At 43.3% G+C, this 27,340-nt stretch overlaps 2 protein-coding genes across 3 annotated transcripts in view; one reads left to right on the top strand and one right to left on the bottom strand.

The window, feature by feature from the left end:
• Nucleotides 1-738, bottom strand: part of LOC135542333 (kinesin heavy chain-like) — a 143,177-nt gene extending 142,439 nt beyond the window's left edge. Inside the window, exon 1 of the mRNA XM_064969219.1 lies at nucleotides 168-738. Within this exon, the coding sequence (XP_064825291.1) occupies nucleotides 168-296 (129 nt within the window). The 5' untranslated portion in view covers nucleotides 297-738. The remainder of the gene's footprint in view (nucleotides 1-167) is intronic.
• A 7,235-nt stretch (nucleotides 739-7,973) lies between these two features.
• LOC135542332 (dynactin subunit 2-like) overlaps nucleotides 7,974-27,340 on the top strand; it is a 37,933-nt gene continuing 18,566 nt past the window's right edge. For both annotated transcript variants that reach the window (XM_064969217.1, XM_064969218.1), the window contains exons 1-2: nucleotides 7,974-8,184; nucleotides 25,135-25,203. In XM_064969217.1, the coding sequence (XP_064825289.1) occupies nucleotides 8,149-8,184; nucleotides 25,135-25,203 (105 nt within the window). In that variant the 5' untranslated portion in view covers nucleotides 7,974-8,148. The remainder of the gene's footprint in view (nucleotides 8,185-25,134; nucleotides 25,204-27,340) is intronic.

Here is a 27,340-nt window from a genome sequence, read left to right as displayed (position 1 = left end):
AATAGTGAGAGGGTGATAATGTTTGTAGTGTAATGGTTTGTAAAGACACTACGTAGGCCTAACCCCTGCATCACCTTTTTGGATGATGCATCATCATCATAATCATCATCAATAAAATGAATGGCAACAAATCTGTCAAAGAAGAATGAGCAGAAATAACAACTTACCGCGATACTGACGGTGTCATCTCCTTGGAACAAGGGGATGAATTTGTCTCCACGGATAATTTCGGACTGATTCAGAGGACGGAAGCGACATAGCACCTTGATGTTACATTCTGCGCTAGCATCGGCCATTGTGAGAAAGGAATCCGATGTGCCTCCGAAAAGCAAAATATATATTTTTGAAACCAAGTTACTTTTTGCCTTAGACTATTTAATCCAACATAAGCCCTATTGATGTCGACAATCTCTTTTTTTGCAATGGACAAACTGAGAGTTGGCATTAATTAGAATTTTCTGCTTTTTGCTTAAGGCCAATTTCGATTTAAAACAAAATGGTTATGTACATCTCGGAGAGTTTGCTGGCTTAAAATAGCGCACGAACAAATAAATATACTTGAATAGGCCAACATTTGTATAATAGTATGTCCATGCAGTCCGTTATAATTTAAATGTTAAGAGTATTCCAAGTGGCTCCGGCTCCAGACGGTCAGCTGTTGTAGTGAGAGAGATGCAGGAGAAGAGGTTATTGAAGGGTGCCTATTATACCGAACGCTTAGCATCAGCGGCAGGTCTCGTCTTTAGCACCGGGCGTGGTCTGCACGGATCCAAGCCAACGTTATTAAAGTGGTAGCCTACTCGCATCACTCTCATCAGCACCACTGACGATAGAGTGGTTGCCTGTCGGCCAAATCCGGTGTTATATTTTGTCTAACAGCTCCATGATGCGACCCATTTTTTTTGACAATTCATTTGACATTTAATAGGCCTATATGTGATATTTAGAGTGATTGAAAGAGATGGATATGCTATATATTTAAATCGACTTAGGCTATTTAGGCAACTTACATCTAGGCTAGTAGGCCTGGAATAGGCTATACTTAGCCTAACAAACGTTTTGATTCACAATTCCAATTCCTTATTCCAATTGTCCATTTCATAAAAACAGGCTTTTAGGATTACATTCCCGAATCCAGGGTTCTCCAAACCTATTCCGGGAGAGCTACCGTTCTGTGGGTTTTCACTCCAAACCTGTTGTAAAAAAATAAAGTGTATCAACCAGCTAATTATTATAATCAAGTGCGCTACATTGGGTTTGGAGCGAAAACATACAGGACTGTAGCTCTCCAGGAACAGGGTTGGAGAGCCCTGGTTTATTAGGTCCGTGGAAAAGTAGGTTTGAGTTTCGATATTCGGTAGACATTCGGGAATTCAAACTTCAATAGCTCGAGAATGTTTTGAGCTAAATACCTCAGGTTAGGCTCTTTATGAAGGGAAAAAGGTGTACAACATTGCACAGGTCTTATTTTCCCGATTTCGACCCGAGTTTCATAATCACATAGCAATGGCCTGTCTGACACACAGTCAATGCAACTACTTAGGGACCGTCAACAAAGTGCATGATCACAATAGTCACATTTCAAGAGCTCTTTAACCACATGATTTAACAACCTCATTTCAATTGTCCATTATGCCTTACATAGAGAGGCATGTTGAGCACCCGTTGGTTTTTCTCATAAAATGCTCCCAATATGTTTATATATACACTGAGCAAAAATATAAACCCAACATATAAAGTGTTGGTCCCATGTTTCATGAGCTGACCATCTCTATGTGAAGGAGAGGTGTCGCGCTGCACAAGGCAAATGGTGGTTACACCAGATACTGTTTTTTTATCTACGCCCCTACCTTTTTCAAAAAGTTATCTGTGACCAACAGATATATATCTGTAATCCCAGTCATGCGAAATCAATAGATTACGGCCGTATGAATTAATTTCAATTGATAGGAACTATCAATCAGTAAAATCTTAGAAATTGTTGCATTTATATTTTTGTTGTGTGTGTGTGTGTGTGTGTGTGTGTGTGTGTGTGTGTGTGTGTGTGTGTGTGTGTGTGTGTGTGTGTGTGTGTGTGTGTGTGTGTGTGTGTGTGTGTGTGTGTGTGTGTGTGTGTGTGTGTGTGTGTGTGTGTGTGTATATATATATATATACAAGGTCACATGCTATATATTTCGCAAGGTCACATGCTATACAGCTGATGTGTTGTGCATTGAAATCCACAAGCGAAGGGAAATGTGAGAGGAGGAGTGCGCATAGATGTGAGAAGGAATACAATGTGGCTGTTCTGAAAGTGATCTGTGTTTACTTGTGATCAGGGGTGTATTCATACTGCAGACTCTCGCATAGATGTGAGAAGTAATACAATGTGGCTGTTATGAAAGTGATCTGTGTTTACTTGTGATCAGGGGTGTATTCAAACTGCCGATTCTGTTGAAAAGTGTTTCTTAAACGGAAGCAAACGGAATGAAACGGGGATAAACATACCGGAATTTGTTTAATAGAAACTCTCGTTTGCAACTGTTGATTACACCATAGATCAGTGAGATGTAAGCAAGAGTGTGCAAGGCGGTATTGAATGTGTCACTACCTGTCCATGTGTTATTTCTTGTCACCTCCAATTTTTCTCTCGAAATGTGTGCACCTGCATTGTAAACTTTCATTCATAGGCTAGGTTCTTTGATTTGATTTGATTTGATCTAGCAACCTCGTGATGGGTATAGGGAAAATTTGAGTATCATGTGGTAGCCTAAACCTATCGCTGTTACATTGAACTGGATGAATGGAATATGAATGACAGTCATCCAATAATAGAACGGCACCGACCGCCACTGGTGGAGACACATACTGTAGGCTACAATATGAGGAGGAGATTATAGTCCTAAAATGCTTTCCAGTTTAATTGACTCACCCAATAATGCGCTGCTAACTCACGGGTGATTGCCGATGTGTTCGGGGTAAAAGCCTTACTTTATAAAACAGTTTGGAAGTTTATCAAATATTTTGGTAGCCTACAGCAGAAAGATTAGTCTTCTGTTCTCTTTACAGCAGGAGCTACTCGCTTTCTAATCTGTGTTTTCCAGCAATTGTATTTGAAATATTGAGAAAGGCCTGTTTTGTCTGCATGCTACGCATCCCCGACTGTAGGCTATGCCTTGTTATTGGCACACACACAATCCACTGATAGACAATTTTTTTTAAATAATCTATTGATCCTCTGAGGCTAAATGATATGCCTACTCATTGTATAGTAGGCTATTCTGAATTATTTCATAACATTTTTTAACAGACATCAGTCATTCTTTAAATTTGGCAAATGTATTTTAATTCATCAGGGGTACTGCAGCTCCTCCAGAACCCTTCAACTGGCTATGATTCTATATGGAAATAAATGATGATGAGTCGCAGGCTCATGTCTATCAAAGCTGTTTTTAACAAGCAATTTCATTTAGATTTTTTTCACAATGAATGGCCTTATAAAGTAACATTTTACTCCAGCAGCAATCAGCAGAGGAGCTGCAAGAGAAATTATGCTCAAAATAGACTCTGTATGCTGTGCAGGTGTGATAGTAGTGTGGGATAAATAAAATACATGATGACTAACAAAAATACACACTTGGTCAATTTGGTCATGTATTTTCATCAACTGGTATTTCTATCAATTAATAAAAAGCAACTGCCGTCTAATGGAAACCCTGCTCCTTTCACATGTGAAGCTGGGATACACTACATGACCAGAGGTATTTTTTTTTTTACCTTTATTTTACTAGGCAAGTCAGTTAAGAACAAATTCTTATTTTCAATGACGGCCTAGGAACAGTGGGTTAACTGCCTGTTCAGGGGCAGAACGACAGATTTTGTACCTTGTCAGCTTGGGGATTTGAACTTGCAACCTTTTGGTTACTAGTCCAATCCTCTAACCACTAGGCTACACTGCCGCCCCAGGTACACCTGCTTGTCCAAAACATGCTGAAACAGGAAAGGGTCTTCCCCAAACTGTTGCTACAAAGTTGGAAGCACAGAATCATCTAGAATGTCATTGTACTGTATGCTGTAGCGTTAAGATTTCCCTTCACTTGAACTAGATGGCATAGCCTGAACCATGACCATTATTCCTCCTCCACCAAACTTTATGGTTGGCACTATGCATTGGGGCAAGTAACATTCTCCTGTCATCCGACAAACCCAGATTTGTCCGTCGGACTCCTGAGAATGTGTTTTCACTGCCCCAGATTCCAATGGCGGCGAGCTTTACACAACTTCAGCTGACGCTTGGCATTTTGCATGGTGGTCTTAGGCTTGTGTGCGTGCGGCTGCTCGGCCATGGAAACACATATAATGAAGCTCCCGACAAATAGTTGTTGTAATGAAGTTGTTTCCAGAGGCAGTTTGGAACTCGGTAGTGAGTGTTGCAACCGAGAACAGATGAATTTAACTTGCAACGTGCTTCAGCACTCGGCATTCCCGTTGTGTGAACATGTTTGGCCTACCACTTAGCGGCTGAGCGATTTTTGCTCCTAGTCGTTTCCACTTCACAATAACAGCACTTACAATTGACTAGGGTAGCTCTAGCAGGACGGAGATTTGGATAACTGACTTGTTGGAAAGGTGGCATCCAATGACGGGGCCATTTTTAACGTCACTGAGCCATTCAGCAAGGCCATTCTACTGCCAATGTCTGTCTATGGAGAGTGTATGTGTGCTTTTAGGGCACAGTCAATAGCGCACTGGACTTCAGGCTAGAAGGTCAAGGGTTCAAGGCCTGCTCCCTGCCTGTTTCATTACAGTATATATAGTATATCTAGCTACCAGCTGACACTAGTAGCTAACGTTCGCAAACTTGAATGAAATAAATATATAATTGCACTTATTCACTAACACCGATTCTTTACTTTCATATTCCATAATTTGACTCCTTCGAATCATTTACTCCCTCGAAATGTTTTGAAAATGCTGGGAAAGGAGCTGGCGCACTACAGTAGGGAAGTTCTGTAATACTTTCCAGGTCTATGCCTAAACAGTTCGAGCTTCTAATTTTTTTAATGAATCTCTCCAGAAATAAGTCTCTCACTGTTGCTGCCTGTTATAGACCCCCTCAGCTCCCAGCTGTGCCCTGGACACCATATGTGAATTGATTGCCCCCCATCTATCTTCAGAGTTTGTTCTGCTAGGTGACCTTAACTGGGATATGCTTAAACACCCCGCCCGTCCTACAATCTAAGCTACATGCCCTCAATCTCACACAAATTATCAAGCAACCCACCAGGCACAACCCTAAATCCGTAAACATGGGCACCCTCATAGATATTATCCTGACCAACTTGCCCTCCAAATACACCTCTGCTGTTTTCAATCAGGATCTCAGCGATCACTGCCACATTGCCTGCATCGGTTATGGGTCCGCGGCCAAACGACCACCCCTCATCACTGTCAAATGCTCCCTAAAACACTTCTGCGAACATGCCTTTCAAATCGACCTGGCCCAGGTATCCTGGAAGGATATTGACCTCATCCTGTCAGTAGAGGATGCCTAATTGTTTAAAAAAATAAATAATGTAGAACTAAGAACAGATACAGCCCTTGGTTCAATCCAGACCTGACTGCCCTCTACCAGCACAAAAACATCCTGTGGCGGACTGCACTAGCATCGAATAGTCCCCGCGATATGCAACTTTTCAGCGAAGTCAGGAACCAATACACACAGTCAGTTAGGAAAGCAAAGGCTAGCTTTTTCAAACAGAAATTTGCTTCCTGCAGCTCTAACTCCAAAATGTTCAAGGACACTGTAAAGTCCATGGAGAATAAGAGACCTTCCTCCCAGCTGCCCACTGTGATGAGGCTAGGAAATACTTTCGCCACCGATAAGTCCACGATAATCGAGAATTTCAAAAAGCTTTTCTCTACGTCTGGCCGTGCTTTCCTCCTGGCTACCCCAAACCTGGCCAACAGCTCCACACCCCCCGCAGCTACATGCCCAAGCCTCCCCAGCTTCTCCTTCACCCAAATCCAGATAGCAGATGTTCTGAAAAAGCTACAAAATCTGGACCCGTACAAATCAGCTGGACTAGACAATCTGGACCTTCTCTTTCTACAATTATCCACCGCCATTGTTGCGACCACTATTACTAGTCTGTTCAACCTCTCTTTCGTGTTGTATGAGATTTCTAAAGATTGGAAAGCTGCCGCAGTCATCCACCTCTTCAAAGGGGGTGATATTCTAGACCCAAACGGTTACAGACCTACAGTATATCCATCCTGCCCTGCCTTTCCAAAGTCTTCGAAAGTCAATTTAACAAACAGATCACTGACCATTTCAAATCCCACCGTATCTTCTCCGCTGTGCAATCTGGTTTCCGAGCTGGTCACGTGTGCACCTCAGCCACGCTCAAGGTACTAAACGATATCATAACCACCATCGATAAAAGACAGTACTGTGCAGCCGTCTTCATCGACCTGTCCAAGGATTTTGACTCTGTCAATCACCGAATTCTTATCGGCAGACTCATCAGCCTTGGTTTCTCAAATGACTGCCCTGCCTGCTTCACCAACTACTTCTCAGATAGAGTTCAGTGTGTCACATCCGTTCTCTATATATATCAATGATGTCGCTCTTGCTGCGGGTGATTCCTTGATCCACTTCACGCAGACAACACCATTCTGTATACATCTTGCCCTTCTTTGGACACTGTGTTAACTAATCTCCAAACAAGCTTCAATGCCATACACCACTCCTTCCGTGGCCTCCAACTGCTCTGAAACGCTAGTAAAACAAAATGCATAATATTCAACCGATCGCTGCCCGCACTCGGCCCGCCCGACTAGCATCACTACTCTGGACGGTTCTGACTTAGAATATGTGGACAACTACAAATAGCTAGGTGTCTGTCTAGACTGTAAACTCTCATTCCAGACTCATATTAAGCATCTCCAATCCAAAATTAAATCTAGACTCGGCTTCCTATTTCGCAACAAAGCCTCCTTCACTCACGCTGCCAAACATACCCTCGTAAAACTGACCATCCTACCGATCCTCGACTTTGGCGATGTAATTTACAAAATAGCCTCCAACACTTTACTCAGCAAATTGGATGCAGTCTATCACAGGGCCATCCGTTTTGTCACCAAAGCCCCATATACCACCCACCACTGCGACCTGTAAGCTCTCGTCGGCTGGCCCTCGCTACATATTCATCGCCAGACCCACTGGCTCCAGGTCATCTATAAGTCTTTGCTAGGTAAAGCTCCACCTTATCTCAGCTCACTGGTCACCATAACAACACACACCCATAACACGCGCTCCAGCAGGTATATCACACTGGTCATCCCCAAAGACAACACCTCCTTTGGCCACCTTTCGTTCCAGTTCTCTGCTGCCAATGACTGTAACGAATTGCAATAATCGCTGAAGTTGGAGACCTATATCTCCCTCACTAGCTGTAATTATCAGCTATCTGAGCAGCTCACCGATCGCTGCAGCTGTACACAGCCCATTTGTAAATAGCACATCCAATTACCTACCTCATCCCCTTATTGTTTTTATTTACTTTTTTTGCTCTTTTACACACCAGTATTTATACTTGTACATCTATCACTCCAGTGCTAATTTGCTAAATTGTAATTACTTCGCTACAATGGCCTATTTATTGCCTTACCTCCATACTCCTTTTGCACACACTGTTTATAGATTTTTTTTATATTGTTATTGACTGTACTTTTGTTTATCCCATGTGTTATTGTTTTTTGTCACACTGCTTTGCTTTATCTTGGCAAGGTCGCAGTTATAAATGAGAGATTTTTTTGTTCTCAACTGGCCTACCTGGTCATATAAAGGTGAAATTAATACAAATAACAAAGTAAAGAGGAAGTAGAATCCTTTACTTCCGTTGTTTATATGTGCCCATAGCAACGTTCGAAAATGAGAGGGATACTTAACCCGTACAGTAGGTGGCGGTATCCACCACTAACGTATGTTTGTGGACTTCCGTAATACCATAGACGAATATTCGTTTGCTGTTTGTTTATTCCGTTGGTGATAGCTATATAACGGAGTAAAAACGTGTCCACACGGTCTATTTCAAAGACCGTTGGCAGATTTTTTTCGTTCTTGTCTACTCTTCCACCACGGGTCTCGTCATTGCATCCTCACAAATGGCTGATCCCAAATACGCCAACTTGCCTGGAATTGTAAGTGGCTTATTAGCTTGCTTGATATTCACATTGTCGCGTTGTTAGTAGGTAAGCACAAGTGTTTATACGATGTTTGATGAATGCTAGCTAAACTCTAATCAAAACCACAGAGTTCCGGCAGCTATAGTTAACTATTTAACGAGTTATCCAAACGTTTGCTAGCTAGCATTGGTTTGTCACACATTAGCCTGATATGATAAAAAATAATAAAAAAGCCTGATATGATAACGTTATCCTACTAGCTAGTGACCTAAGCTAACGGTAGCTAGCCAGTGTCAGACTCCTGGTTAACTTATATGTATTGAAATTGACCGTTAAATAACAGACATGTCTACAACTCATCACATTTCTAAACGTAGTCTTTGGACGGCTAACTAGCTATTAGTCAGGCTAACAAAACATGCAGCAGCTAGCTAATCCAGTGGTGTGATTGAATGTTGGCCAGCCAAAGCTAGCTTGCTAACTAGCTAGTTAGCGAAATTTGCTTTTGGTGGATCCAGTCATTGGGTGGGTGGTTCACTCTATAAAACTGATGACTACAGCCAGTACAGGGAACTAATTTGGCACTTCATCTCTTTTTATTCCTGATATTTACAATAGTGATTTGACAGAAGTAGGCGTACATATCCTGAGCTATGTAACGTTAGGCATTAAAAAAAAAATGTTATTAACACAACAAATACAAAAAAACAGAATGTACAATTTCATAAACCTAACAGTCAATTTGTTAAATACTTTTGTGGTGCATATTGCTTTTTTTTGTTTATACATTTACTGATAATTTCAAAATAATATTTCAATTCTATCTTAAGTCATGTGAAGAGGGGTTTGTTCTCTGCCCACTTCATTTTATGGACAAAGAATCTTCCATGAAAGATAAACAAATTAACAATGAAAGTTAAATCAGGGTCCATATCATTTGGATCCAAAATAAAACATAATATCAGTCTTTGAAATTCATATTACTAGTTGTTTCTTTTAAAATAAAATATTCTAACTCACACCAATCTTCTGACATAAGAGCAGTTCCAAAATAAATGGTCAAGAGTCTCTGGGTCACAATCACAAAATACACATTTGTTATCAATAGCTATGTAATAGCTCTGTGTATAATAAAGGTCTTTACAGGGTAGATTCTATGAATGAGTTTGTATGATGCTTCTTTCACCTTTATTAGATGTACAATATTTACCAGACAACAATGCAACTTTGTTCCAGTTCACTTGTCCTTGGGCTGCATTCCTGTACATTTTAGCAGAGGGAATAGTAACATATTGACAGTTTCTTTATATACATGTTGTTACATTTATAGTTTAAAATGTAAATTCCTTCTAACTGTATTGAGGCTTCACAATTCTCAACAGTTGCACTTGGAGTATTGTTATATTCTCCTAAAAGAAGAATAGCACCTTTAGGGATGGCTCTAACAACAATTTGATACTCCTCAGGACTGAATGTAACATTGTGTGTTCTAATAAATTCTGGATAATCATATAGTTGTCCATCATTATTCAATAATTGTTTAACCCAAATAATGTTGTCAAACCAGTTTTGGAAAAACAAAGACTTGTTTTTGTATTTTATGTCTTTATTATTCCAGATTGTATACCTATGAGGGGAATAATTGTTTGTACATGAGGTTCCAAGTTAGAAATACTTGTTTATGAAAGTTTGCAAGCTTAATAGGGATTTTACCCATATCTGCATTTTAAAATCATATTAAATTAGGGATGATATTCCAAATGCAATCCTTATTTATTAAATAGTTTGGTATCCATTTAATCTTAAATATTATATTGGAGGTTTTAAAATCCAGAACATTCAACCCTCCCTCACCTTGGGTGCTACAAACGTTAGGCATTTAGCTTTCCCGACACTGAATTGGAAATGCAAATGAACAAACTAAAAATCAATATCATGTTTGTAATGGCTTTTCCAGAATGGAAATACATTTTTTTTGTGACAATTCAAATTGAAATACAAAAAAGATATTGAATTATCATTTTCATGATAGAGTATGCATAATAAATAATAAATAGCAAAGTGTGTCATTTCCATGCCATGGTGCTAACCAGTACAACACTGACACATTTAAAAACGAAATGTAAATGCTGAATTGACATCATTTCTCATGTTTGCCATTATGTTTCCTTGTGACAAAAAGAAAATGGCAAGTTACAATAATTTTCCATACTGCGTGGTTTAAAGGGATACTATAGGATTTTATATTCTACTGACACACAATACTACTGAATACTACTGACACACAATCAGTTAACTGCTACTCTAACATTGAAATCTAGTATATACACCCTTGTCCCCACCATTCCACAGACAGGATCCTGTGAACCATCTGTATATGTCCTTAAAAACACATAAACCGATTTTTATCTATATATCTCTTCACACAGTCTCATCCCATTCTCTCCTGCCCTCAATCATGTCCACATCTACACTTGGTTTAGGAAACTCCCCCGAGGCCATATTCTACCACCTTCTGCCCGATTGTCCACCCGTATGTCCTCTGCTTACCAACTACTTGCTCCCAGCATTCCCCAGTTGCCGTATGCTTCTGAACCCCCTTTCAACCTCGCCCAGTACGCTAATACAAGTTTGTCCTGCCTTATCCTCCGTTGCAGTTGACCACTATCCACAGGGAGGCGAACTAGTGAGAGCCCAAAAAGGTGACACTTTTTGGGCCCTGCTAGGTGGATAAAAAAGAAATACAAAATTCTAGTGATTTAGGCTGGATCCCTTCTTTAAATGCAGTTTTTAATAACTGTTCTTATTAAACCCCAAATAATATGATATACATTATCAGTCTCTGTGTGTAAAATAAAGTGGTTAATGTGATCCTACCTCGTAACAGCAACAAAAAGTGTTACCTAGACTTTACTACAAATTACACTCAAGTCCACAGAATAAACAATACATTAATATTGCAGTTCGTGTTGATAGCCTTTATAATAAGATGCTTGTGACCACACACATTTAAATATTGCTCTTGGGGGAAAACCCCATCTTAAAGTAGAAGTAGAATTAAGCAAACAGGCATTCAATTTTTTTCTCTATTATAGTGACCACTATAGTAGACATCGATCAAGTGCACAAGGATACATGTGCAAAAATAACGTTCACTGAGTAAAAAATTAAATAATCCCCCTGTTATAGTATGTAAAGTTCAACAAAACAAAAGTAATATCTTTGGGCTACAGTTGCAAGAAAAAGTATGTGAACCCTTTGGAATTACCTGTTTTCTGCATAAATTGGGCATAACATTTTATCTGATCTTCATCTAGGTCACAACAATTGACAAACACTGTCTGCTTAAACTAATAACACAAACAATTATGCATTTGTATGTCTTTATTGAACACACCGTGTAAACATTCACAGTGCATGGTGGAAAAAGTATGTGAACTGGTTTACATAACCTCAAACAAACGTTTTCTGTAGTTGCGGATCAGACCTGCACAACGGTCAGGTGGAGTTTTGGACCATTCCTCTTTACAAAACTGTTTCAGTTCAGCAATATTCTTGGGATGTCTGGTGTGAACTGCTCTCTTGACGTCATACTTTTCCCATCGGATCTACACGGATCACGTTGGTTACCTATTTTGGATTTAAACACGCTGAATTTCGCCGAAAGGTGACTAGTTTGCATCCCTGTATCCACCTGCAATGCCTCAACAGTTGCCGTCTTGAAGGCCCCCACACACAATCTCAGGGTCCTAGACTGTATCCTTTCCATGCGCTGTCGTACTGTTTTGGCTGCCGATCCATATACACCCATAATTCAAAGATGACCTTATACCTGGTACATATTTTTTTAAATTTAACTAGCCAAGTAAAGAACAGATTCCTATCTCAGTTGTTGAATCTTGTTATGCTCATACAATTATGTACACATGTTAAATATGCTGAAAATAAACACAGTTGACAGTGAGAGGACGTTTCTTTTTTTGCTGAGTTTATCTGAGTTATTCAGGAAATAATCTTTGCTATGCTGGCTCGGCCCGCCGGTGAGCAAGGCGGTTGAGGGAGGGGATACGGGGAGACTGACAGGACATTATGCTTGCTGCAAGCTACTAGTAATGATGGCTAGTATCTATACTGATCAAAAATAATAACTGCAACATGCATAATTTTCAATGTTTTTAGTGACATAGTTCATATTAGGAAATCAGTGAATTTAAATACATTTATTAGGCCCTAATCTATCGATTTCACATTAATGGGCAGGGGCGCAGCCATGGGTTGTGATGTGAGGGCATGGGCCCACCCAGCCAGTCAGTGAGGTTTTTCCCCACAAAAGGGTGTTATTACAGACCGATACTTTTCAGTTAAATTAGCTGCCCGGGTGGCTGGTCTCAGATTATCCCGCAGGTGAAGACACCAGATATCTGGGCTGTTGTGGTTACATGTGGTCTGCGGTTGAGGCTGGTTGTACAAACTAGAGGTCGACCAATTAATCGGAATGGCCGATTTAATTAGGGCCGATTTCAAGTTTTCATAACAATCGGTAATCCGCATTTTTGGACACCGATCATGGCCGATTACATTGCACTCCACGAGGAGACTGTGTGGCATGCTGACTACCTGTTATGCGAGTGCAGCAAGGAGCCAAGGTAAGGTGCTAGCTAGCATTAAACATATCTTATAAAAAACAATCAATCTTAACATAATCACTAGTTAACTACACATGGTTGACGGTAGTATTGCTAGATATTATCTAGCGTGTCCTGCATTGCATATAATCTGACTGAGCATACAAGTATCTAAGTATCTGACTGAGAGGTGGTAGGCAGAAGCAGGCACTTAAACATTCATTCAAACAGCACTTTTGTGCGTTTTGCCAGCAGCTCTTCGTTGTGCATCAAGCATTGCGCTGTTTATGACTTAACATTAGCTTTCTTACATAACACATATTGCACTTTTACTTTCTTCTCCAACACTTTGTTTTTACATTATTTAAACCAAATTGAACATGTTTCATTATTTACTTGAGGCTAAATTGATTTTGATGTATTATATTGAGTTAAAATAAGTGTTCATTCAGTATTGTTGTAATTGTCATTATTACAAAAAACAAACAAATTTTTGGTCCTCCAATAATCGGTATCGGCGTTAAAATCATAATCGGTCGACCTCTTATGTGGAGCGCAATAGAGATTGTGGATCTGTTTGGGCGGTATGCAAATTAGCATGGGTCTATGGTTTCTGGGATAATGGTGTTGATGTGAGCCATTACCAACCTTTCAAAGCACTTCATGGCTACGGACGTGAGTGCTATGGGTCTGTAGTCATTTAGTCAGGTTGCCTTTGTGTTCTTGGGCACAGGGACTATGGTGGTCTGATTGAAACATGTTGGTTTTACAGACTCAATCAGGGACATGTTGAAAATGTCAGTGAAGACACCTGCCAGTTGGTCAGCACATGCTTGGAGCATACGTCCTGGTAATCCGTCTGGCCCCGCAGCCTTGTGTATGTTGATCTGTTTAAGGGTCTTACTCATGTTGGCTACGGAGAGCGTGATCACACAGTCGTCCGGAACAGCTGATGCTCCCATGCATGCCTCTGTTGCTTGCTTCGAAGTGAGCATAGAAGTGATTTAGCTCGTCTGGTAGGCTCGTGTCACTGGGCAACTCGCGGCTGTGCTTCCCTTTGTAGTGTGTAATAGTTTGCAAGCCCTGTCACATAAGACGAGCGTCAGAGCCAGTGTAGTATGATTCAATCTTAGCCCTGTGTTGACGCTTTGCCTGTTTGATTGTTCGTCACAGGGCATAGCAGGATTTCTTGTAAGCTTCCGTGTTAGAGTCCTGCACCTTGAAAGCGGCAGCTCTACCCTTTAGCTCAGTGCGAATGTTGCCTGTAATCCAATCACCTTGACTTTTGTGAAATAGTCACAGCCCAGCAATTCAGAAAGGTACAGCAGTTCTGGGAAGTTTGATGGGCCTGCTCCTACTTTGTTAGATGGTACAGACATTTAAAACCCTCAATGAATGCTTCGTGCTCAAGCACTGTGGTTGGCTTGAATGCAACCATGACTGAGGAGCCTGTGAACAGGACACACAGACCGACCGAGAGAGGGGACAGCACAAACACAATGTGAGACCTGTGCCAAAAAAGGAAACTAAAACAAAATAAAATGTTAGATTGCACTATATAGTCTGACCACTTTCAGATAATTCCTTTGTTTTTGAATAGCCACATACCAATATATCCCCCTGTAGAGTAACTTTAGTGCATCATAGGTTGCTAGCTATCTGGTAGAAAATAACCATGCTAGCTAGTTATCCAGCTAATTGTTTCAATCCACCTTCCAAATGTGAAATTACAAGCCACTTGTACCGTACCTAAAGGTGTTCTACGCTGGTGTCTTGTTGTGAAGGTAACCAGCTAGCTATGCTAGCCGGTGCCAGTGGGCAGGCAAACTAACATTAGCCAATAGTTCCTTTTTCATAGCCAGCTAGCGATCTAACTTACTGGTAGCTAGCTACATATATTACCATAATTAGCTAGCTACTATTAGCTCCATGTGTCCCCTCCACTGAGCTTTATAGTCCACTCCAGTGAACTTCTCGCACACACTGACTATTCTTCTTCTTCTGTGGGGTTTCACACTGGCTGTTCTTCTTTCGGATTGGGTTGGTGGTAGCTATCTTAAAGGGGCATACAATGCCACCTACTGTACTAAAGTGTGATGCCAGGCACGGCCTACCTACATTAAATTATCTTCATTATTCTTGTTCCTAAAAGGAAAAATGTGCACCACCAACTAACCTTAATTTTTTTGTAATGTGATATATAGGTGTATCATCACCCCATAAACTCTTCTGCAGTAAGATCTCGTACTCCTCTGCAGCTGCCACCTACACTCATTAAAAACCCACTACCCCATTCCACTACTTTGACCCCATCTGCTCCTGCACCATGCCAACGACCTGTGAGGACGGGACATCATCCCTCAACACGCTGTAACTCTTCTGAAGTCAAATCTCGTATACCCAGATACGTCTCTGCAGCTGACACCACAATATCTATTCATTGTGATTTACGTTCCATTTCTGTGGTACAGTTGATAACCGTTGCTATGAACGCTAAGAAGCCAACCTTAGTGAAGCATAACTCACTCGTTTCCCTATCCCTCTGTGCTGGCACAAATCTACATCTCTGGGATCCTCTCTGGATCCCTTACACTTGACCTATCCTCCTCCACTTTCTTCACTGCTTCAGCAAAGGTCACCTTCTGCTCTATTCTGACTGGCCTCTCGCAATGGACATCAACCTGCCTCTCGCAATGGACACTTCTGATCCCCAGCTACATGAGCAACCCTACAGTTGACACGCACAACTTTATCCACCGAAATGACACGATCCTCTGTCCCATGCCCTCCTGCACACTTCCCACATCTTAGAATCTCCCTCCTACTACATGACCATAAAGTTGCACATGAAACAGCGCAGTGGATTCTGAACAAAAGTCCAAACAGGATATCTAAAATATCCTAACAGAACTTTGTCTGGTAGAGACTCGACTCAAAAGGACTGACAAGGACTCCTCTGTTTCACCTCGCTCCCCACCGGTTCTACGTCACAAACACCAGGAATTTTCAACTTCAATTGCTCCACCTCCACACTTAACTCTACCACATAAATCATTCCTTTCAATGGTGCCCTGTTCCTAAGAGCAAAGCAAGAAATAGATCTTGACCCAAGTTGCGTGACATGGAACGCTGGCTCCCTCTGGTCAGAAGAAACACAAACAAATATCACAAATCCACTACAGGTTACCTTCACTGATTCAACTGCCCCAACTCCTTTCTCACTCATGCTGAAACCACAAGTGGATCATCCAAAAGGCAAGGGTCCACTTTCTCTGAAAATGTCACTCCTACTGGTCCAGATTGTTATTTATCAAGTCTGACGCCATTCTTCCTCAACATTCATCTTCATACTACACTCAGTTTTTCTTCTTCCTCGCTGTCTATAATCATATCTATCCGTTCACCACGCTCATCATCCACTGCATTGCTTGCAGAGCACACACTGATGGTGTTTCTTCAAAACCCAACTTCAGTTCCTTTGCCCATTTTACAAGTCTGGCTATCTCGGACCTCTCCGTGCTTCCTTCACCTTCCAAACATTTACCACGCCGCGGCTCTCCAAACTGGCGGTTGTTGCCGGGACAGCCTAAGTACACCCTACAGCACGGGTGTCAAACTCTGGCCCGCGGGGTAATTATATTTGGCCCGCGAGACATTTACATTACATTTACATTTAAGTCATTTAGCAGACGCTCTTATCCAGAGCGACTTACAAATTGGTGAATTCACCTTCTGACATCCAGTGGAACAGCCACTTTACAATAGTGCATCTAAATCATTAAGGGGGGGTGGTGAGAAGGATTACTTATCTTATCCTAGGTATTCCTTGAAGAGGTGGGGTTTCAGGTGTCTCCGGAAGGTGGTGATTGACTCCGCTGTCCTGGCGTCGTGAGGGAGTTTGTTCCACCATTGGGGGGCCAGAGCAGCGAACAGTTTTGACTGGGCTGAGCGGGAACTGTACTTCCTCAATGGTAGGGAGGCGAGCAGGCCAGAGGTGGATGAACGCAGTGCCCTTGCTTGGGTGTAGGGCCTGATCAGAGCCTGGAGGTACTGCGGTGCCGTTCCCCTCACAGCTCCGTAGGCAAGCACCATGGTCTTGTAGCGGATGCGAGCTTCAACTGGAAGCCAGTGGAGAGAGCGGAGGAGCGGGGTGACGTGAGAGAACTTGGGAAGGTTGAACACCAGACGGGCTGCGGCGTTCTGGATGAGTTGTAGGGGTTTAATGGCACAGGCAGGGAGCCCAGCCAACAGCGAGTTGCAGTAATCCAGACGGGAGATGACAAGTGCCTGGATTAGGACCTGCGCCGCTTCCTGTGTGAGGCAGGGTCGTACTCTGCGGATGTTGTAGAGCATGAACCTACAGGAACGGGCCACCGCCATGATGTTGGTTGAGAACGACAGGGTGTTGTCCAAGATCACGCCAAGGTTCTTAGCGCTCTGGGAGGAGGACACAATGGAGTTGTCAACCGTGATGGCGAGATCATGGAACGGGCAGTCCTTCCCCGGGAGGAAGAGCAGCTCCGTCTTGCCGAGGTTCAGCTTGAGGTGGTGATCCGTCATCCACACTGATATGTCTGCCAGACATGCAGAGATGCGATTCGCCACCTGGTCATCAGAAGGGGGAAAGGAGAAGATTAATTGTGTGTCGTCTGCATAGCAATGATAGGAGAGACCATGTGAGGTTATGACAGAGCCAAGTGACTTGGTGTATAGCGAGAATAGGAGAGGGCCTAGAACAGAGCCCTGGGGGACACCAGTGGTGAGAGCGCGTGGCGAGGAGACAGATTCTCGCCACGCCACCTGGTAGGAGCGACCTGTCAGGTAGGACGCAATCCAAGCGTGGGCCGCGCGGAGATGCCCAACTCGGAGAGGGTGGAGAGGAGGATCTGATGGTTCACAGTATCGAAGGCAGCCGATAGGTCTAGAAGGATGAGAGCAGAGGAGAGAGAGTTAGCTTTAGCAGTGCGGAGCGCCTCCGTGATACAGAGAAGAGCAGTCTCAGTTGAATGACTAGTCTTGAAACCTGACTGATTTGGATCAAGAAGGTCATTCTGAGAGATAGAGGGAGAGCTGGCCAAGGACGGCACGTTCAAGAGTTTTGGAGAGAAAAGAAAGAAGGGATACTGGTCTGTAGTTGTTGACATCGGAGGGATCGAGTGTAGGTTTTTTCAGAAGGGGTGCAACTCTCGCTCTCTTGAAGACGGAAGGGACGTAGCCAGCGGTCAGGGATGAGTTGATGAGCGAGGTGAGGTAAGGGAGAAGGTCCCCGGAAATGGTCTGGAGAAGAGAGGAGGGGATAGGGTCAAGCGGGCAGGTTGTTGGGCGGCCGGCCGTCACAAGAAGCGAGATTTCATCTGGAGAGAGAGGGGAGAAAGAGGTCAGAGCACAGGGTAGGGCAGTGTGAGCAGAACCAGCGGTGTCGTTTGACTTAGCAAACGAGGATCGGATGTCGTCGACCTTCTTTTCAAAATGGTTGACGAAGTCATCTGCAGAGAGGGGGGGGGGGGAGGAGGATTCAGGAGGGAGGAGAAGGTGGCAAAGAGCTTCCTAGGGTTAGAGGCAGATGCTTGGAATTTAGAGTGGTAGAAAGTGGCTTTAGCAGCAGAGACAGAGGAGGAAAATGTAGAGAGGAGGGAGTGAAAGGATGCCAGGTCCGCAGGGAGGCGAGTTTTCCTCCATTTCCGCTCGGCTGCCCGGAGCTCTGTTCTGTGAGCTCGCAATGAGTCATCGAGCCACGGAGCGGGAGGGGAGGACCGAGCCGGCCTGGAGGATAGGGGACATAGAGAGTCAAAGGATACAGAAAGGGAAGAGAGGAGGGTTGAGGAGGCAGACTCAGGAGAAAGGTTGGAGAAGGTATGAGCAGAGGGAAGAGATGATAGGATGGAAGAGGAGAGAGTAGCGGGGGAGAGAGAGCGAAGGTTGGGACGGCGCGATACCATCCGAGTGGGGGCAGTGTGGGAAGTGTTGGATGAGAGCGAGAGGGAAAAGGATACAAGGTAGTGGTCGGAGACTTGGAGGGGAGTTGCAATGAGGTTAGTGGAAGAACAGCATCTAGTAAAGATGAGGTCGAGCGTATTGCCTGCCTTGTGAGTAGGGGGAAGGTGAGAGGGTGAGGTCAAAGAGGAGAGGAGTGGAAAGAAGGAGGCAGAGAGGAATGAGTCAAAGGTAGACGTGGGGAGGTTAAAGTCGCCCAGGACTGTGAGAGGTGAGCCGTCCTCAGGAAAGGAGCTTATCAAGGCATCAAGCTCATTGATGAACTCTCCGAGGAACCTGGAGGGCGATAAATGATAAGGATGTTAAGCTTGAAAGGGCTGGTAACTGTGACAGCATGGAATTCAAAGGAGGCGATAGATAGATGGGTAAGGGGAGAGAGAGAGAATGACCACTTGGGAGAGATGAGGATCCCGGTGCCACCACCCCGCTGACCAGAAGCTCTCGGGGTGTGCGAGAACACGTGGGCGGACGAAGAGAGAGCAGTAGGAGTAGCAGTGTTATCTGTGGTGATCCATGTTTCCGTCAGTGCCAGGAAGTCGAGGGACTGGAGGGAGGCATAGGCTGAGATGAACTCTGCCTTGTTGGCCGCAGATCGGCAGTTCCAGAGGCTACCGGAGACCAGGAACTCCACGTGGGTCGTGCGCGCTGGGACCACCAGATTAGGGTGGCCGCGGCCACGCGGTGTGGAGCGTTTGTATGGTCTGTGCAGAGAGGAGAGAACAGGGATAGATAGACACATAGTTGACAGGGTACAGAAGAGGCTACGCTAATGCAAAGGAGATTGGAATGACAAGTGGACTACACGTCTCGAATGTTCAGAAAGTTAAGCTTACGTAGCAAGAATCTTATAGACTAAAATGATTGAAATGATACAGTACTGCTGGAGTAGGCTAGCTGGTAGTGGCTGCGATGTAGCTAACCTAGAAAATCGCTCTAGGCTAAACAATTGACTTAGATACAAAGACGGCTGTGTAGCTAGCTAGCTACGATCAAACAAAACAAACCGTTGTACTGTAATAGTTACTACAGTGCTGCTATTCGGGGGCTAGCTGGCTAGCTACGTTAAGAGAACGACAATAGCTGGCCAGCTAACCTAGAAAATCGCTCTAGGCTACACAATTGTCTTAGAATAGAGACAATACCAAATTACTACTAGAGCTGGCCCGCCGGTATTATACAGCGCATTCACCACTAATACTACGAATCCCATAATGCTCTGCTGTTTTCGCGCGCCAATCAGGACAGGACCCAGAAACGCTCTCTACTCTGTGACAGTAGTCATAGCAACATAGACGCTACAACTGTCAGCGAGCTAACCCTTTCCAAAAATGGCGAAAAGAAAGGCAGAAAACAGGAGCTTTCTGGACAAGTGGGAGGCAGAATATCTGTTTACATATGTAAAAGACAAACCTGTTTTGTCTTGTTTGTCGAGTCAACGTGGCTGTAAGTAAGGAGTACAACATTAGACGACACTATGAAACGAAACACCATGACAAATACAAGGACCTGGACATGACTCAAAGGAGCCAGAAAGTAGAGGAGATGAAAAGAAGCTTGGTTTCACAACAGAATATGTTTAAAAAAGCCACATCACAAAGCGAGGCTGCTGTAAAGGCTAGTTATATAGTGGCAGCAGAGATCGCAAAATCAGCCCGGCCCTTTATTGAGGGAGAGTTCATGAAAAAGTGCATGATGAAGGCTTGTGACCTCGTATGCCCAGAGAAAAAACAAGCATTTTCAAACGTGAGCCTGAGCAGGGACACAGTAGCTGATCGCACATGTGATCTTGCCACCAATCTGTATGACCAGCTGATGGAAAAGGGAAAAGATTTTGTTGCGTTCTCCCTCGCTGTGGATGAGAGCTGCGACGCATCTGATACTGCTCAGCTGTCAGTCTTCATCCGTGGAGTGGACTCAAATCTGTGTGTTACGGAGGAGCTATTAGGATTCAAATCAATGCATGGCACAACCACAGGAAAGGAAATCTTTGAGGAGGTTTCCAAATGTGTAACTGAAATAAAGCTGCCGTGGGATAAACTCGTTGGATTAACGACAGATGTGCGGTAGCGCCAGCGATGTGCGGTAAAAAGAGTGGACTGGTGGGCATGGTTCGGGAGAAGATACGGGAAGAGAACTGTGTAGGTGAGCTAACTGTTTACCACTGCATCATACATCAGGAAGCACTGTGTGCCAAAGCCCTAAAGATGGAACATGTTATGACCACAGTAACACAGGTAGTTAACTTTATAAGAGCCAAAGGTCTAAATCACCGCCAGTTTAAATCTTTTCTGGAGGAGTGTGGTTCGGAATACGCAGACGTGCCGTATCACACAGAGGTGAGATGGCTAAGCAGAGGAAAAGTACTGAACAGATGTTTCGAGCTGCGTGAGGAAATATGTCAATTCCTGGAAACCAAAGGGAAGGATACAGCAGAGCTCCGGGAGCAAAAGTTCCTGTGTGAGCTGGCCTTTCTCTGTGACATCTCGAGCCATCTCGATGCGCTGAACCTGCAGCTTCAGGGGCGGGGGCGCATCATCACAGACATGTACGCTGCAGTGAGGGCCTTCAAAACTAAACTGTGCCTGTGGGAGAATCAGATGCTGCAAGGAAACCCTTGCCATTTTCCCTGCTGCCAATCCATAAAAACGCAGATCTCTACCGCCGTGTTCCCATGCGCACAGTTTGCTGAAAAACTCAGTGTTCTCGCCGCTGAGTTTAGCCGGCGATTTGCCGACTTCGATGCCCAGAAATGCAAGTTTGAACTGCTTAGTAATCCCTTCGCAGTTGATGTGGAAAATGCACCAACCAACATCCAAATGGAGCTGATTGAACTCCAGTGCAACGACGCGCTGAAGTCAAAGTATGATGCTGTGGGCGCCGCACAGTTTCCACGGTTCATCCCTGACACAATGCCTCAGCTCCGCACCCAAGCTGCTCAGATGCTCTCCATGTTCGCCAGCACTTATCTATGCGAGCAACTTTTCTCCTCGATGAAGATGACCAAAACAACTCACAGGAGTCTGACTGAACATCTTCGCTCGATACAAATCAAATCAAATTTTATTTGTCACATACACATGGTTAGCAGATGTTAATGCGAGTGTAGCGAAATGCTTGTGCTTCTAGTTCCGACAATGCAGTAATAACCAACAAGTAATCTAACTAACAATTCCTAAACTACTGTCTTATACACAGTGTAAGGGGATAAAGAATATGTACATAAGGATATATGAATGAGTGATGGTACAGAGCAGCATAGGCAAGAGTAGTTATTCTCGACTGTATGTAATGAAACCTAAGATGACCTGGGGTACTAATGTAAGAAATAACACGTAAAAAAACAAACTGCATAGTTTCCTAGGAACGCGAAGCAAGGCGGCCATCTCTGTCGGCGCCGGAAGTAGGATGGATACTAAGGATTTCTTCAGCTCAGAGCTTGAGCCCAGACATTGATGAACTAGCATCCAAGAAGAGATGCCAGGTATCTGGCTTGGGCACATCAGATTAGACCAGTGTGCAATTATTAACGTTTTCTTTATGCACTTTTTCTTGCTACAAGGCATGGGCTTGAATGGTTGATTGATTTATTATCATTTTATTTGTAAAATTATTAGCCAGTGGAAAAAGTTTATTTTGGTATTTAAATCAGAAGGCTGCAAATAGAAAAGAGGCATACAATTTTTATTTATTTAATAAATGAATGCCATTGATGTGTTTTTTCATTTGAAATTCAATTTTGCATGTCTCCACTATTAAATTATATATTGTATGGTAATAAGCGATGCTTGTTCCATATTCAATGTTAAAGCAAAACTTGTTTGGGTCCATATTAAAAGGTTAATTTGTTCAATGTTGGCCCGTGACTTTGTTCAGGTTTTACATTTTGGCCCACTGGGTATTTGAGTTTTACACCCCTGCCCTACAGCGACACAGCTGCGACTGAAAGTGATCTTATTTTTTATGGGGGTGTAGATCAGCTTTAATATTGCAGATTGTGGCTTCTATCAATGTATAGTTTAAAAAAATATATATTTGTATATATATTTACTCTACCATCCCTCCCCTAATTGGAGTAACCTAATGGACAACAGCACTTAGCATGTATAAGCTGGCAGTAGATGCCTATTATACATTTTATGGACACGGTACCATAATTTCCGGACTATAAGCCGCTACTTTTTCCCCACGCTTTGAACCTCGCGGTTTATACAATGACGCGGCTAATTTATGGATTTTTTTTCCCGCTTTCACAAGATTTATGCCGCCAAAAAACTGAGCACCGTCACATAATGTGACGTAAATCGAGTGTGCTCAAACTTCCCATCATTCTGATTACGGTAGTCATTTTGTCACCCTCATCATGGCAAAGACACGGAGAAATGCATATGATGCAGCTTTCAAGTTGAAGGCGATCGATCTGGCTGTTTGGCCTTAATGAGTCGATGATAAGACGTTGGAAACAGCAGCGTGAGGAACTGACTCGGTGCAAAAAGACAACAAAAGCTTTCAGAGGGAAGAAAAGCAGATGGCCTGAAACAGGAAAATGAGCTTGAAGACTGGGTCAACACACAGAGAGCAGACGGCCGAGGTGTTTCAACTGTGCAGATCCGACTGAAAGCCAAAACAATCGCCACCGCAATGAAGTTTGAGGATTTTAGAGGTGGACCATCGTGGTGTCTAAGATTTATGAGACGTAAAGGCCTGTCCATCAGGGTACGGACGAGTCTGTGTCAGCAGCTCCCTCCCGACTACGAGGAAAAAGTTTCAAACTTCCGCAAATTCACTGATGCAAAGAGAGAGGAGCATTCCATCGGCCCTCACGACATCATAAATATGGATGAGGTTCCTCTGACGTTTGACCTGCCTCTCACTCGGACTGTCAACAGGAAAGGCGAATCATCTGTCATGCTGAAAACAACTGGGCATGAAAAAACGCACTTCACCTGTGTTCTGAGCTGCACGGCATCGGGAGAAAAGCTTCCACCGATGTTGATTTTTAAACGCATGACGATGCCAAAAGAGAAATTCCCGAAAGGAATTGTTATGAAAGTCAACAAGAAAGGATGGATGACGGAAGGTCTAATGCATGAATGGCATACGGAGTGTTACGGCAAGCGACCGGGAGGATTCTTTCACAAAGAACAAGGCATTGCTCGTGTTGGACAGCATGAGGGCCCACATAACAGATTCTATGAAATAAGCCATCAAGAGGACAAACTCAATTCCAGTTGTGATTCCTGGGGGCACAACAAAGTATTTGCAGCCACTTGACATCAGTGCATTTAAGGTGGCGCTCCGTGTTCAGTGGGAGGCTTGGATGACAAGTGGGGAGAAATCCTTCACTAAAACGGGCCGCATGCGAAGAGCGACTTATGGTCAAGTCTGCCAGTGGGTCCTGACAGCGTGGAGCATTGTCAAAAAATCCACTATCATCAACGGGTTTCGAAAGGCTGGACTGCTGCGTGTTGTTGAGGGCAGTTCAGCGGGGAATTTGCCCCCGGATGAAAGTGACGAGAGCGACAATGAAAACGATCCAACATCGGAGGCTATTCAACTCCGACACCGAAGGAGATGACTTCAGTGGTTTCAGTGCACAGGAGGAGGAAGATGGTGACCAATGACTTTATTGGAAGGCTACTGTTTAATTTTTGTTACAAGCCGTGTTTCGTTTAAAGGCTGTGTAAAGTTCATTTGTTTCAATGTACTGGTAGGCACCTGCAGCTTATAGACATGTGCGGCTTATTTATGTACAAAATCCATGTTTTTTTTTTTTAAATCAGTTGGTGCGGTTTATATTCAGGTGCGCTTAATAGTCCAGAAATTACGGTATATTTTACATTTAGTTATCTTTTGTTTGTTTTTAGTCCCATCCTTCAGCTACACTCAACCCCTCCCTTCTATCTCTGAAGACTATCCTGTTTTTATTTCTATTTGACATATATATTTTTAAACTGAAAGTGACAGTTGCTAGCAAGCACGGGCAACCTAACCTCTCTTCCACCTCATGTTACCGAAACCCCACCCACAGTTTTTGACAATCAACACAGGTCGAAAACGGTAACACAAATGAGGAAACTAAATAGCAAATTAAGCATTGTGAATGATTGATAATTTTGACAGTCTTAAACCACAGAGTATGGAAAATCATTGACAATTATTTATATTTTGTCACAGTTTATGCTATCACAACAAGGAAACTAAATGGCAACTCGACTTCATCTCGGGCCTAACACCCGTGCCAATACCCTCCAAACACCGGTTTCTTGGCCTTTATCACTTAATCAGAACACAAGTAGCTAGCTATGTTAATGAAATATTGATTGATTGAATGATTTTGTATTCATAGGCGTCCAACGAGCCAGATGTATATGAGACCAGCGAGCTGCCAGAAGATGACCAGGCACAGTTTGAGTCGGTGAGTGAAAGTTGGAGGAGAGCGGAAAGAAGGGATTGTGGAGAGCGAAAGGAAGTTTCGACCCCCAAATACAGTTTTGGAATCATCTGTTGTGGCGTAGCAGCATGACTTCCTCTATGATAACCACTGCATGATACAGAGTGGTTGGTTGATTGATTAGCATCTCTATCATCGTGCTGGCTCATGGATCAAGTCTGCTGTAGAACATACTTAAATGTCGTTTGACTCCCACTACAACCTAATAGTGGTTTCCCTCCCATATCCCAAACCCTACCCCTCCCTCCGCGTGTCTTGTTGTTGCCTTCTCTCCCCACCCACCCCTCCTGGAAGGCTAGTTTGTACAAGTAAGAGGTTATTTTTGTCTCAGTGCGGTTAACAGCATGTGTTGTAAATCCTTCATGTCCCCTTTTTCTTCCCCTCTTCAAATTGGGTGGAAATTGAGAATAGCCTACTTACCTGACGACGTAATGTGTCCCATTGCTCTGTATCAATTCTGTTTTATTAATATTTTTTTTTGTAATGTGCACTTGGCCAAATGGTTTATCACTTTTGTAGGGAGTGGTGTTTTTCATTTGATTAGTGTTCATGCAAGACATTTAGTAGGCCTAATAACCCTCCGTTTTCACCTCGACATAGAATTGTCAGAGGATATTGAATCTAAGATGTCTCTGTTATTGTGTGTGCTGATAAGAGATCTGCTAATGTATTTGTTTTAACATCCCTTTCGCCCATTCTTAACAGTGTACATGTTAACAGAAGCTTAGTAACTGAAGATTGTTACGAACTACATTGCTTATCAAACACTAGGTGTGATACTGCAACACACTCTGAAACCATTCAGAATGTCAATTGCAGATTAGCCTACTTTTAATATCTGAAGACCATCAGGATTTCGTCATACCCACACAGTTTCTTAATGGATGGGTGTTGCACTCGGTTGAGTTTATTTACTTCATGGCGCTAAACCTATTTTCTTTCTAAGCATCTCGTCTTTGACTTAGGGGCTCAGAAATGGCTTTTCCCTCCTGACAATCCCCTCCTTCCACTGACTACATGATGCTAACAATACCAAGTACAGGATTAGAGGCTTCAGTAAATAGAGGGGCTCAGGGCATATGTTGCCTACACACACAGGATATCAGTCACACATTCAGTGTGTGTGTGTGTGTACTGTATGATTTGTGACGTCAACAGTCTAACCAATGCTGCTAATGTATCACAGTAACCACAGCGCAGGCCCTGTGGGGCTGAGAGAGAGAGTGAATCGCAACGTCATGATGATCAGACGGTCAGCCTAGCTCAGAACAATGTTCTCTTTCTTGGCAGTGACGGGCTGGCTGCTACTGTTGTGCGTGGCATGTGATAACCACATTAATCTGTGTTTCTCTCTCTTTTCTACTCTTCCCCCCGTGGTCTTCCTCTTTCTCTAACTTTCCTTGGGAACCCAAGGAGCTGGTAAGATCCTCAGTGACTGACTGACTTACCCCTCCCTCCCTCCCTCCTTCCTAACATCTACTTGTCAGTCTTTTGCATGCATCTCTGTATGTGTGTCTTTTTTTACTGTCTGTATTAGTGGTGATTAATCCCATGAGCCCCTTTTGATGTGAGCTGATCATTTGAACCTTAGACACATTGATGACTTTATACTCAACCTAGTGCACAATTGCCTGAGGCTCAAGAATGATGCTCTTCAAGTTTGATTAGTCGTAGGTTCCCGGAACAACTAATGATAGGAGTCTGACTCTTCCAATGACTAGATGCATGTCACGGATGGATTTATTAACAGGTAATAGCTGATCTCATAGAAGTCATGCAGAGATGAAAGACCAAAGCCACAGGAAAACTCTGAATACCAAATAAGCTAAAGGCTGAAACTAAAACCAAACTCTACCATATGATGTGCTGTGGGTTTCATGCTACTGTATTCTTCGCTCCCCCCTACCATTTTCCTAAGGTTTTAAGCCCCATAGCTTCCATCAGTCAGCTGTCCATGCGGTTCATTTTCATGTAGAGCAGTCGTTCTTAGATACCTCAGAGTCAATGTTAATTTTCCATCCACGTTCTCTTCACACCCTCTTACACAATTAGTTGTTCCGTTTCATTGGTCAATAAAGAGCTTGTTTAATTAGTGCGGAAA

Source organism: Oncorhynchus masou, chromosome 6 (genome assembly GCF_036934945.1).
Source record: "Oncorhynchus masou masou isolate Uvic2021 chromosome 6, UVic_Omas_1.1, whole genome shotgun sequence".
Taxonomy (NCBI): domain Eukaryota; kingdom Metazoa; phylum Chordata; class Actinopteri; order Salmoniformes; family Salmonidae; genus Oncorhynchus; species Oncorhynchus masou.
Note: the sequence above shows the minus strand (reverse complement) of the source record. Positions and strands in the feature narration are given on the sequence as shown.